Genomic DNA, 14,741 nt, shown 5'->3' on the forward strand with positions numbered 1-14,741 from the left:
AATTTCTTAAACGAAAACTGCGACATAATCATCCAGCCATTAGTTATAAATGGTGACAATGCAATGACAAGTGATTGGAAATTTGTCAAAAATTAGGCATTTATATTTTAAGCATGTTGCCATGGAGATCATTGCATTAACATATACAATTTGTTCATACAAAGTGCAATTAAACCTCTAACATTATAAAAGTAAATATAAGATAAAAACATAAATATTCTAATTTTCTTTATTTCAGTGCCTTTGGATTTTGATAAAATAAAAACAAGCACAATGCCTAACTCTAGTCTAACTCCTATTCATTGCTTCTAAAAATACCTTTTTAATATAATGCAGAATTAAACTTTTCATCTATGTGAATAAAACTATTTTATTCATTTCTATTACTTTTTGTTTCTTGCAGCTCAACATGTCTATAAATAACGTTTTCAATGAAAGTTCATTGTAGTAAAAAAATCAAAAAGATGAGCACAAAACAAATAATTTTTACTATGCATAGACATACCTAATAATTATCTTACGTATTATTAACAGCAACTACATTTTATAATTTCCATTTTGTTAAATTAAATACACACAGATAATGTTAAAATAGAAGATATTTTCCAATAAAACTTCTTCCAGTTTATGTGTAATATCTAGTTGTTAATTTCATGGAAAGTATACGTTTGTTTATCATACGAGCAGGGAATGTCATCAAACACACTATATTTCAAATAAAATATCAAATTATTAAAGAACACAAATTATGTCAGCTAAAAATTCACTGATGGTCCTTTCTATTAATTTAGAGGTGAAAATTTGTTATAATGTTGAAATATTCAAGATATAAAACTTACTAATGTTATATGCTCTCAATCAAGATTCTACAAATATGAAAATATATAATTAAAGTAATCAAGCTCTGAAATAATATTTTCTGGCCAACTACAAGGTATAACCTTTTAAAATAAACATATAAACCATTTCTGATAAAATAATTTTTAACTCACCTGAACCTTGTAGAGACTGGCTAGGCTTACGTCCCTTTCCCATAATATTTTCCATCAGTCCACTTCTTTTCTCTTTCTTCTTATCTTTTTTTATTCTACTGACTCCAATACACCATTCATCAACTACTTTCAAACAAGATTTGTGAACGTTCATATCACAGTCTAAACAGAAAAACATGAAAAAATCATTACAAAAATTAACTTCTTTAAATAAAAACTTTATAAACTCTAGCCCACATTTTTTTCTCCAAATGTAAACATTTCCATTTAAAATAAGGAAAAATTCAAGAAAACATTGCACAATTTGAGATCATTTACCTCATGTTACGCACACTATCATTAGCCTGGCACACACTAAAATAATGGTCTAGTTTTGGTAAGCATTAATCAACAACAGAAACAATAACAATTTCTTGAATTTTATTTTGTAATACAATTGATTTGTCTTCATATGTCTTGTATGCATACTAATTGGGTCAACCATTCATTTGTGAATGGTATAGATAAAAGATATGATCTTTATACCACACTTTAAAACAATTATGTTAGACATCACAAATTGAACAGAAATCTGTTTTATATCAAGTTAAAATTTTTATGTATGTTTAAATCAGTAATAAGATGAATAGAAATAAGAATTTATAATAAAATAGAATCAGAAAGAATACTAAAGTAGTATGAAAAATCTATTCAAGATGAAAAAATTAATTTACATGTCCACCATTAACTAATACAAAGTATAAAAAAGTAAGTTAATGAAAGTTTTCCAATGTTTTTTATGTGTTTATAATTTTAACAATAACAATTTATAGATTTTTACTGCAACTGACCTATAAAAATTAACCCTGTATAGCTCAATTACAATTAAAGATATCACCTTCTTGGCTTATTTCTTTATTTATAGTTAAATGTATCTTCATTAGATACATTTGTGATCTGCCCTCCATGGGTATCAAAAGTCGATTTCTGATAGTGCAAGTCCTCAGACATACTGCTATGCCACTTTGGGGCTCTTGGCTTATCAATTCTCAATAAAGTAAGAAAACAATAAAGGATACAATGTATTTCTAATTATGTGACAGATGTATTACCAAATATTAGAATAGTTTCTTGTTTACCAAACAACCATTAATGTATTCTAGAAAATATGTTTTTGACAGATTGACTTGCAAACACAAAATTCATCCTCAGTTTGTTTCTACAGTAGTTTTTGAAAATAACTTCATGTGCATTTGATCAGTTTTATTATACTTTAAAATATTCAATTAAACTCATTTTTACACTATACAAAAATGCATTCTTTCAGCTTTATTACAATATTAAATAATATCAAGAAAAAGTTGTTTGTCTTGTTACTGCTGAAATAATGACAGTTAAAACAGTAAAAAAAGAAAGTTAATTATCAAAGTATACTAAAATACTGAATTATATTTAGGTCTCACATAAACACTTACTTTGGCATTGATATCCTTGGTATCCTATACCCCAAATGATATGCTGACAATGGTTACAATAGATAACTGAATGCCAGTGTTCTAGTTGAAATGTATGACCTTTCACAAGAACAGGCTACAAAAATGAGTAAAGTGTAATGTTAAACACACAGTAAGTTTCCAACAGTATATACAACAATGACTCTAATTAAAGATAAGAACTAATAAAAGTATATTATTTTGTTTATTTACTGTTTCTTTCATTAATAATATTGGGATTACTAGTTATTGTATTGAAGGAAATTATTTTTATTTTATTCATTGTTATACTTTTAGTATAAAGCTTGATTGAAATTTTTACTTTACTTTATGTACAAATTTTATTCTTGCATTTAAAAGATGTAACAAAACGACATATTATTTGAAATACAAGACTTTAATAACTCAGTGTAAAACACTAGTACAAAATTTTAAAAACATATGAAAGTAATAAAATTCAAGAATCTAATTTTAATACAATCTATGCGAGAGGTTCCTGTATTTAACAACAATTTATAATGAAATTTATTACGTTTTTATCCTTAATAAAATACTGCACATACATATATTTATTATTATGTAAAATAATGTAATGATGACAGAGCCAAAAAAAAATACAAACAAGAATATAGGAATAATACAGCTATACATAGTTCATCATTAAAACAACCAATAGTACAGTTTACAAAGCACTGAGTATTCTAAATGTTACAGTTTTATAATGTTAATCTGTTATTGGCTGGTAATTCCTGTTTCATTGTGTACATAACTGTGTTAAAAAAATATCTGATTTCTATAAAACAAACAAACTAATTTTATGGTTTAATGATAACACTGTTTACACTAGAATCACGATTATTTTTTTTTACAATTACTACAAGTTATTACAATTAAGCAATGACACTGTGCACTGCCCAGAAACACATAGTGAGTTTATGTTTAAATTGACTTCAGTGATAAAGTAGTTGTAGTTATATTGACTAAAAGAAGAACAACAAAGATCAACAATTGGGTGGGTTGGTCACTAAGATGTCAAACCAAAAAGTGACAAACCCAACCATTTGTTGATCTTTGTCTTATTTTGGTGCTTGCTGGGTAGAAAACACACTAAAGTGAGTGGCAACCATCTGTTAAAGTAAAACTCTGTCATTGTTAATTCTTTAGTGTACATATTTGTATTATGCCTATTTAGCACCTTTGCCATCTATTATATATATTCCACTGACTGTATAACATGACCTGTACCTCCGTGGAATCATTCAATTAGGTCTGCCAAGCAAACTTGTAGCAAAAGAAGTACATCATTCTTCATTAGATAAAAAACTTAATTGGTTATTCATAGTATTAGAAATTAATCACCTACCAGTTTTTTGTAATACTAAGCTGTATTTTACTTTAAGTTTTTAATGCAGTATTAGCACCATAAAATAAGGTTATCATAAAGCTAAACTTTGTAGAAGAAACACTTCACATTACATGGAAAATCAGCTTCAGTATTATCATCTATAAAAATCCACTCAGTTAATTGCATGATATAATTTATCGTTATCTATCAAATATTTCCCTTACCGATGTAGTACAAAGAAAACAGTTTAAGTGAACAATACAAAAATAAAGCACTTGTGTGAAAAAGCAACATCATATGAAGGTCCATCTTGATTTTATTTCCAAACAAATTTAAAAATAATAATTCTTTGTTTTATTTAGAAAGTTTTTTTTTAATATAATTCTCTTAAGCTTTAGATGTTAGAATGGATTACAGTTTTAGAAGCAAACTCATAAAATACTATTTAAAATCACCTTCTTGTTTCTTTGAAGGAACCTCAGCCTTGTTCTTTCTTTTGCAACAAAAATTGGATATCTTTCTAACAGGTTGAGAGCATACTGACTTTTGACACCAAAATGTTTGAGCACTGTTGCCAATGCAGCAGCTACAGCTGTGTTTCTATCATTGATATTTTCTGGATCCTCTTTAAAGCTGAATATAGATTCCATTAAATACACTTATAAAAAATATTTTAATTTGTATATTGAGTGCACTATTTTTATACTTAAAACTATATTCATAAATCACAATAAAATTATTCATACCATATACATATTACTACCTTTTGCTTACCATATCTTTTGCTTACTATAACATTTATAGAGTAATCAATCCATGAAATGACCTATACTGTATTAAATGCAGTTGTGATCTCCAGAGATTAAAAAAGCCACTAACTTATTATAAAAACACTTTCACAAAACAGTAATGCATATTAAAGCATTTGTGGTTCCAAAATCATAAAGTAAGTGAATGCATTTAAAAACAAAATTATCACGATGATGACAAAACTACTACTTACACTACAAAAATCAGGGAGAAAGCTAAAACTATAAAGCAGACAATGTTAAAGCTGGATATTAATATTTAAAAGTTATAAACATAAATGTTGCTACCAAAACAGCAAAGGTTACTGTTACCAGTAGATACTGAAAGATTGTAATCAAGGTTATTCTATATTGCGATTTAATTTTCCTGATAAAATAACTTATAACTAAAACTGAAGTTTTATACATCACCCTTATCCAAGGTATAAAAAATTGAAACTTCCTCATATTGCTTCAACAAAAATGTAATAAGATACCTCTGTGGCAATTGTAAAAATATGAGAGAATATTTCCTTTTAAAATGTAATGTTCTAATGTATTAAAGGCATTTAAATGGCATACTTCCAACATAAATTTGACCCAATTATCAGAAAACTGATTTTATAAACAGCAAATAAAACTTCTGTAACATTAAGATACTGTGTGAATGTTTTTACAGAATGTTTCAAGCTTTCAGTGAAAGACATTGCAACCAAGTGCAAAAGTGATCCAAACATTCATAAATAGGTAAATATGTATATATTTGTTAAATTTTTTTGTCTTATGTTATAAATCCTCACACACAAAGACGGGGTTTCCTGAAAGTTCAAAAAAAGAAATAGATTTTACGAATAGAGCAGCATCCATTATCATCCACAACTTGATAGTAACTGAAGTGTTATTTACTGTAATTTAAATACAGAGACAGGAATTCTAAGTACTTTTACTATTTACCCTATAGAGTGATCATCAAAAAGCTGCAAAAAATTAATTTCTTTAGCAACTATTTGATAGGCCAACAGTTGGACAAACTGTAATTTTATATGTACTGATTTCTCATTCTGAGAACAACTCAAATGTAATTAAGGTTAACAAAATCTAGTACAAATTAATATGATTCACTACTTACGGGATTTTGTCTAAAATAGGAACAAGAACATCTTCCATAATCTTCATCTCTTTACTTCTGTCATTCAGTGCCTCATTTAATTCTGAATCTGGAGGACCAAAAAATGTTCCCAAGCCTAAGGAAAATAAAAACAAACAACTAATGTTCAAACATTGCTATACAAACAAGGAACAATTTTTTAAAAAAGTATCAAAGCAATATAATATGTATATGAGCATAGCTTTCTGTCACATACAAGTATACAAAAAATAATATTTGCAGCAACACCTATTTCACTCTAAGTTGGCAAACCACTATCTTCCAAAATACTAATAATTTTTACAGATAAAAAGTATAATGTTAATGATATTGACATTGGAATGGCAGCACTGAGTTTGGTACATCTTGAATTATTACAAAAGTTTCTTAAAAAATGTTTTTCATATGTGTGATCTCTAAATAGCAGCAGTTGGATAATTTTACTCCTCTTTTCAAGGTAGATGATAAAAACTGTATTGGTAATTATAGGCCTATCAGTCTTACTCTGCTGATGGGAAAAGTTTTTGAAAGTCTAGTAAAATATGTTTTGCAAAGTCATTTGACAAATTTTAATCCTATGTACATAGGTGAAGGTTAAAGTACACATACTATGATCTTTCGTACCATTCAACATGGTATTATGCATTCAATGTCAGAGTTATACACTTCTCATTTTAATCTACACTGCTGATTTAGCAACAATATGTAGTAGAGAAACGTGGATACCAGATCAATATACACATATACTGTAAATATTGTAGATATGCATCTGGGAGACCCTAGAGATTGTGCAATATGCAAACTGTAAGTGGACAAAATTATTTTTAATTCTCCATATTCACATTACTTTGCACTCCAATGTGTCAGAGTTTACGTTAGACTGATGTTATCATGTCACAGAATATATTTCTGTGAATTGATGATATCAGTATTCAAGAGGTCTACAGCAATGACATTCTGAAACAAAGGAAGTGTCAAAGATGGTTCAATAAGTTTAGAACTGGTGATTGCAGTTTGACAAATGCAGCTCGCACTTAGCGCTCTGTTGAGTTTGATATTGACGTGCTTCTAGCAACACTTGAGTAGTATCGTGCTGCAACTGTTGAGGAATTAGCTCAGAAACTCAATTCATCTCCTTCCACTGTCCACCAGCATTTGTAACAACTTGGTAGAGTTTCAAAGTTGGGAAAATGGGTACCACACGAGTTGTCAGCTTATAATCTGAGAGAATTAGTAGATGTCTGAATGTCTCTTTACTCTAGTGAACTTCAAGCTTTGTTTTTGAACTGACTAGTGGCTGGAGATGAGAAATGGTACTCTATCAAAAAAGAGAGACCTGCTTTGGTGAATCGGAAAGGATTTGTTTTCTACCATGACAAAGCATGTCCTCACACCGCTAGAATCGCTTCCAGAAAAATTCCAGAGCCTGGCTGGGAGAAACTTCCACATCCCCTTTATTCTCCTGATCTTGCTCCTTCAGATTACCATCTTTTCAGAAGCTTACAACATCATCTGAAAGAAAACCAGTTTACTTGTATGGATGAGTTAAAAAGTAGCTTTTGTACCTTTTTTTTGTCTCAAAGCCACCTGATTTTTTTTTTTTTTTTTATAAGTGTGGAATTCAAAATCTTTTGAGACACTGTCAACTGTTATTGAAAGTGGTGGAAATACATAATTGATTAAAGGTGTTATTTGAGTTTGTTTTTCTCCTTTTAAATCTTAGTGTTACAAACAACATTACTTATGGAATGGCCTGATATTGGAACTAGAGGACAAAAATATAATTTTTTTTAATGTAGGTGTTATTTTCTGGTAAGACATTTTTATTTTTCTTATAGTAGTTGACTTTTGGAATTCATTTGCTTCAGATGAAATAGATAGGGTTAATTTAACAAAGTGCAAGTGAAGGTTTAATAAATATATGAATGATAAGAACTAGCTTTGAATGTTAAGTTTAGTTTAGTGAATCTGATGACCTTAATAGATGGACAGATTTCTTGTTCTCCTTAAATTCTATGTTTATGTATTGTGTGTTAGAGAACAAAAGGTTATATGGTGTGATGCAGAAGTTATGCACAACCATGATATTACTAAGTCCTACTCTCACAGCTGCTTGAAATGTACATCGATATTACAGTGCAATCATTCTTTTGCTCAGATTGCAGCTTGTATTTTATTGCATATGTACAGTTAAAAGGCTAACAGGCTGTTATGACTTTTTTCTTCAAATCTTTCGAGTTATTTGGATGTATACTGTGAAAAATTTCCTCTTCTACCCTAAAAATATATATATATATAATGGTGAAAAAAATCAAAAGATGATGCAAGATCTCAACATAAGAGGATAATTTCTGTGGAAATACGTTCTTACAGGGTTAAACACATCACATTCAGTTACTACAGAAAAAAGAAACAAAAATAATGAAATACAAACAAGCATTTTAAAAAAATGACAGTAAAGACAGGAATTACAATTACCATGGTGATGGATGGTTGTTGTTTGTTTTTGTTTTGTTTTTTGCAGTTTGCTATCTGTTAGTTGCTAAATTCACTATATAAATTTAGAGAATATGAAATTTAAGATTTAGTTAGAACATTGGTTACAAAGTTTTGGATTTACTCTGTTTTTTAACTGTATCATTTTGTTTGTTCTATGCCAAAATAACATTTATATTTTCACCTTTGCAATATGTTCCTCAGTATAACACAGAATCAGCTAACTAATCCTTAATGTTACAATGCACATCAGAAACATTCTTCAACAAACAAAACCAATTACAATGATTTGTGAGCTGCTTTCTTAGCAGAAAATATGAAACCCATATGTAAATAAAGCAAATAATCAGTTACTCTTAGTTTCTTTAATACTTTTTAACCACAAAAAAGAAAAACAAAACAACAATAACAACAACTAAGATTTAATTCTAATTTAACATATGTGAAATTATGTTTACTGTCAAAAATAAATGATTTCTAACTTTTGGATTTGCACAAGTATTGAAATAGTATTGTATGTATATACATAGACTGTTTGAAATGACAGCTCCTGTTGTCCAAGTTTAAAATTTTCTCTGAAAATGAAATATATACAAAAAACTGTTGTTTTATCATATATGATCAAAGATTTTTCCTGTTTCTCAGTGTATAAAAAATACAACTTTGAAAGCTGCAATGTGACAGACTATTTTTGTATCTTCATTGTCACATTTGTAACACAAGAAATTTGGATATCTGAATGTTTACCTTATTTGTATTTACTGATTTTGACAATGTGCTTTATTATTTTTTAACTTTTCAACAATGTACACACTCCATCTGAACTTTATATTTTCTTTTGTTTTACAGAAAGGAACACTCACCTATTGTTCTTTTGCAATTAAATTCTTCTAGATGTTCATTTATGTCTTTTACTGCTTTTTTACGTGCTTTCTGGAACAATGATTTCAGAAGATCTTCCTTCTCTATGTGGTTTAGTAGAACATCATCTGTTTTCCAAAGTACAATTAATGCCAATAAAGTCATGATTACAAACTTATTCTTCAAAGAATCTTAACTATAGAAATAATAAAAATAACTTTTACAAGGCTAAACTAATTGCAAATTTCTAACAGTATTAAATTACCTATAGTATATTAACAAAACTGACTTAAAAATGATTTGTTGTCCAGTTAAACCAGTAAATAGAGTAAACAATTTTTCTGTAACTTATGCACTGATTTTTAGATTACACAAATAACAACATTCAGGTATGGCTAATAAAAGTAATATCTATAACATTTGCCAACAATCACAATGTTTTTAGTACAGATGTGATAAAATTAGTTAAATCACCAATGAATAGGTTTTAAAACATTAAACTGCTAATTAGCTAGCAGCAGAAAAAGTATTATCAAATTACATAAGACAACGAAAGAGTATTTGTTACTATCTAAATACACTTGTACAAGATACTTTGTTATTTTACAGTGTTACTGCATCTAGACAGACAAATACACACACACCAGGGTTCAAAAGTTTCTATTTAAAGCTGAACATGTCTGTTAAAAAAATCAAGTTTGACTGGCACTTTCCCATCTATCACCTCACATCGTGACCAGTGGTCATATTCCTAACGTATCAGACACAAATACATCGTCCCCTCAAAAATAAGTGAGGCAAAAGCTGTGTATGCACAGCCCAAAGATTTTGTTTAAAAGTATATTCTATAATGAGTGGAAAATAACTTGCAAAATTTAAGATTTAACTTAAGACAAAAAAAAAAAGCAAATTTAAAAAAACGATCGTGAATGTTCACAAAATGCGCTTTTTAGATCGCCTTATCCGTGCTGTCCTGGATAGTCATGTGACTGCCAAACATTCACGACGATCAAACCATGGCATCTGATAGTAAAAAAACAGGAAAGTCTCACGATTTATTTCAGTTTGGCTTCACAAGCAAGACTAATGAATCATAACTATGGAACTCTGAGTGAAAAAACCCAAGCTTGTTGACCCAAGCCCAAGTGTTAAAGCAAAAACTATTATTGCTAGTACTGGCACTAAGCCTACTCGTCATTTCCAGGATGAATGGAATAGAGGCCGACAATGGCTGGAGTATAATAACGCTACCAAACTGATGTTTTGCTCAATTTGTCAGGAATAAGACCAAAGTAGTGGAAGGCAGAAGAACACCTTCATAACAGGATCTTTCAACCTGAGAACAAGTGCTGTTAAGGAGTATGAAAACAGTTGCACCCACAGTCTAAGTTGTAAAGTAAGACAGCAAAAGAAACACCTGATTTAACTCCCATGATGAAAGAATTGAGCAAACTTAACCAGACAGAAAGATTGTTTGCTTGTGCTGTTCAGGACTGCCCTTTATATGGCTTTGAATGCCAAACCATTCAGCAGTTTTCAAGAGCTTCTGTTGCTGCAGGAGCACAACTTTGGTATGAACTTAACAGAACATTATGCCAATGACAAACAAGCAGTTATCTTTATGAAGTATATTGCAGAAACAATTAGAATTAATGTCACATCTCGTCTGCACACCTCATTATTCTTTGGCATTATGACTGACGGCTCAACAGAAACTGCCAACATTGAGCAGGATATAGTCTATGTAAGATACTTGGACAGTGACTGTTACCCAGCAATCCACTTCCTGTGTCTGCAGTCAGTTAAAAAAGCTGATTTTAAACACTTGCTACAGGCACTTAGTTCAGGTAAAGGTTTCTTAATTACCTGGGATGAGAATTTTCTGGATTTATTCTGAATTCCTAATTAAGAAAAATTAAAATGGACAATATTTCATGTACATTTGTGTTTTAATTCATGTTTACATAGTCATTCCATTACTAATATACATCAGTGAAAACTCAAGCATTTTTCAATTGATTTAAACCAAGAAGAACCATGTATTTACCACTGACAAAATTGGAGCCTAACCTAGCACAACTAGCGTAATAGATAATGGAGTAATTGAATTTTCCAAAGTACAAACTTACTTCTTTTTTTTTTTTAACAGAAAGTAACTAATATTGGGTACTAATGTTTTGTACTTGCAGCATTATCCATATATGGCAAGTTTCCCAACTGGCTTGAATCAATTGTATGCCTGACAGCTGATGGGGCAGCTGTCAATTTTGGCACAAATAAAGGACTTGTCAACAGATTGAAGGTGCAAAACCTTATCTAACAGGGATCCATTGTGTTAGTCACAGATTGTAACTCACAATTAAGAAGACCATCAAGAACATTCATTACCTTGATAGTATCCAAACTTTTTTAGAAAATCTATGGAAGTTTAATGACAATTTGCCACAGAACTGGGCTGGCCTCAAAGAAGCTGGTAAAGCCAACAACATTGTTGTTAGAAAGCCAACAAAAGGGACAGGAACCTGGTGGATGGCCTACAAAGAGCGCACTCTGAAGTCAGTTTCTCATAACTGGCCAGCTTTAGCAGAGCATTTGTATCAAATAAAGCTGCATGACAAAGGGGAATGTGGACAGAAAGCTGCAGGATTATACAGTACTTTGACAAGCCTTAAATTCATTCTGTACATGGACATACTCTTGGCAATTCTGCCTGTTTTGACAACTCTTAGTCTCAAAATGCAAGACAATTCTGCTACTATGAACACTGTTTCTGACAAACTCGCTGTTTGCAAAGAGAAGATGGGCTATCTGTTGAGATATCCCAGAAAACTGTTAAAGAGCTCACAACATGTGAACAAACTGGCAAGTGGTTACTTAGAGGAAAGGTGATTGCTATTAGTGGTCAGACAAGGGCCAGAGGCTCAAAATGTGCCACAAAAGAGACAGTTGCTCAATCCGTGGCTGAAGAAACTGCCATCTTCACAGGTAAAATTGTCACATATCTGAATGAGAGATTTGAAGAATTTGATAAGGATTTTATTGGTGCCTTTCAAATTTTTGAACCAAGCAAATGGCCTAAAAGCAAGGAAGCACTGTCATCTTATGGCCATAATGAACTCCAGACACTATTGGACCACTTTGGTGCTCTGCTAGAAGCTAAGAGTTTCAACACTGCAGCTGATATTTGCCAAGCCGACTTACACGAGACACTGCTCAAAGCCACAAGATTTGCCAAATCAGATGAGTCCCTGGCTAGTAGTGCAAGTGGATTGTGGGCCCACATGTTAAGTCAAATTAATGTTCAGGACGGTAAACCTTTCCCTGGATCAACAGTGTTGACCTTGGTATGCCTCATGCAGGTGATTTCCATGTCATCTGCTGAACCAGAACGTGGATTTTCCCAGATGGCAGTTATTAAGGATGACTGGCAGTCCAAACTAATAAATGGTTCTCTTAATGACTTGATGACAATAAAATTAGCTAAAAATAAGACCTGTAATCTTGCAAGCACAGAATTACTGTGCAAGTCTGTAGAATGCTGATGGAAGGACAGTAAAAAAACCAGACAATTTGTGAGTCCACATGGAACTCACACACGTAGAGACAATAGAGATGCTGAGTCTACATCAGCTGATGTCTTAGTGCTGGATGACTAAATCTACCAGTTTGACAGATGTGTCATTTTTAATGGATACAAGGCTTGTTGCCACTTGCTTTGAAATAATGTTTCAGTGCCATAAATAAAGTGATTCTGTTTTATATAATAATTGTGTCTACTTGATTTCTTGTTTTTGCTAATGTCCAGTGACAATTTTGAGGTGTCCTGCTAAAATTTCAAATGTCCGGCAAGTTTCATTGTCCAGCAGGACACACGTCCTGCTGAAAATTTAGAATATTTCTACCCCTACACACAAACACACACATATATATACTTGTATAGATTACATTTTAACTAATATAATATTAAGAAAACAAAGAGCAAATATCTACATTTAATATTTCAATTAAAAACTTTTAATTAATTTTTTGTAACATTGTGGAATTTATTTGAATAAGATGTTATTATCAATTATAAAACAAACCAAAATTTAGTGTCTAAACTTACTGTAATTGAATCAGATAAAAGAACATATAAAAAGAACCAACACTCTTTTTATCACAAGATACTAAAACTTACCTATATCATGCAGTATACTTTCATCCACATTTTTAACCTTCATTGGCTAGCCAAAAGATAAAACACTGTTGAGACATTTAATATCTAAACCATTACATGTAAAGTACAAATCACCAAAACAGCATCAAAATAAAAGCATTGTGTATATTTCAATAGTTCCCATATAATGCAGCTAGTCTTTAAAAAGTGTACTCAAAGAACAAGTATAGTCAAAGTATAATTTCTATCATATCTGATCTTCCATATAAAATAGTGTTATTTGGTCATGCTGATCAAAAACTTCTCAATATAAACTTCTCTCTACCTTAGAGCCTTCAAAAATAAAGAACTTATTTTCTGATAAATTATTTAACATGAAGATGGCAGACTCAAAATATTGTCCTCTATATTTGTGTGTTTTTCTACAACTATTCTTGATTATTGACATAGGATGATTTTCCATTTCTAAAATAAAACAGAGTTGACCTGTACTGAGGAGACAAAGAACCAATTACTGTATTAAAAGTTGTATTGTATCTATGTTGTTTCATAAGTGACGAAAAGCCACAAATATCACCCAAGTACTAATACTGCTGCATGATGGAGGGCTGAGAAACAACAATAGGTTTTTTGTTTTTTTTACTAAAAATTATCTTCAAGTACTGATACTGCTGCATGTTGGAGGGATGCAAAACAATAATGCATCTTCTTTTTTTACTAAATACTATCATCATACTCGCTGGTATGCTTTATCTACTGAGTTTTCATTAGTAATAGCATCTGTTAATTTGGAACTGATATTAAAGGAATATTTTAATAAATATAATACACTTCTTTTAGTTAACATGTGTACTAGTTTACAGTGTGGTAACTCAATTACATTCATTTTAGTTTTTATGAAGTCTAAACTCCTGCTATTACATTAATGATCAGATCTTCAGTTGCAAAATTTAAAGTTAAAAATGCTGTTACTATAGGGGGATAAATAAACTATAAAAACTCGATGGCTTACAGAAGTTATCCTAGCTAACTTAGAATACTACAGCTTATTCCTAAAACTACTGCTATATTTGTAGGTCTATTACAATGCTATTAGCATACAAAATACAACATACTATTGAAAACACAAGTAAATATATGGCTTAGGTACTGTAAGTTAATATTTGGGATATTGAAATGCAAGTAACTTACACTAATTAAATCACATGTAGTTCAAATACAATACTAATGAAAATTCTTAATTCGAACGCTTTCAAACACAAGCTAGTGAAGATTATCAACAAATTTCCTATCAATTGAGGATAATTATGCACACTGTAAAAGTACAACTTTACTAGAGCAATGCCTGAATTTTATAATAAAATTAACAGTAACTCTGTCTGGAATACAAAGGACTATATGTGCTCTGCCCACCACGCGTATTGACCCCCAGTTTCTAGAACAGGGTGTTCAGAAAGTCACTGTGCAGTTTTGTAATTATATAT

At 30.6% G+C, this 14,741-nt stretch overlaps 1 protein-coding gene across 5 annotated transcripts in view; it reads right to left on the reverse strand.

Annotated features, from left to right (window-relative positions):
- Positions 1–14,741, reverse strand: part of LOC143238617 (rho guanine nucleotide exchange factor 11-like) — a 222,027-nt gene that overhangs the window by 108,981 nt on the left and 98,305 nt on the right. For all 5 annotated transcript variants that reach the window (XM_076478992.1, XM_076478990.1, XM_076478989.1 and 2 more), the window contains 6 exons: positions 13,279–13,324; positions 9,104–9,229; positions 5,727–5,841; positions 4,265–4,442; positions 2,447–2,561; positions 993–1,154 (listed from right to left, as the gene is read on the reverse strand). In XM_076478992.1, coding sequence (XP_076335107.1) covers positions 993–1,154; positions 2,447–2,561; positions 4,265–4,442; positions 5,727–5,841; positions 9,104–9,229; positions 13,279–13,324 — 742 coding nt within the window. The remainder of the gene's footprint in view (positions 1–992; positions 1,155–2,446; positions 2,562–4,264; positions 4,443–5,726; positions 5,842–9,103; positions 9,230–13,278; positions 13,325–14,741) is intronic.

This window comes from Tachypleus tridentatus, chromosome 13 (genome assembly GCF_004210375.1).
Source record: "Tachypleus tridentatus isolate NWPU-2018 chromosome 13, ASM421037v1, whole genome shotgun sequence".
NCBI classification, from domain to species: Eukaryota; Metazoa; Arthropoda; class Merostomata; order Xiphosura; family Limulidae; genus Tachypleus; species Tachypleus tridentatus.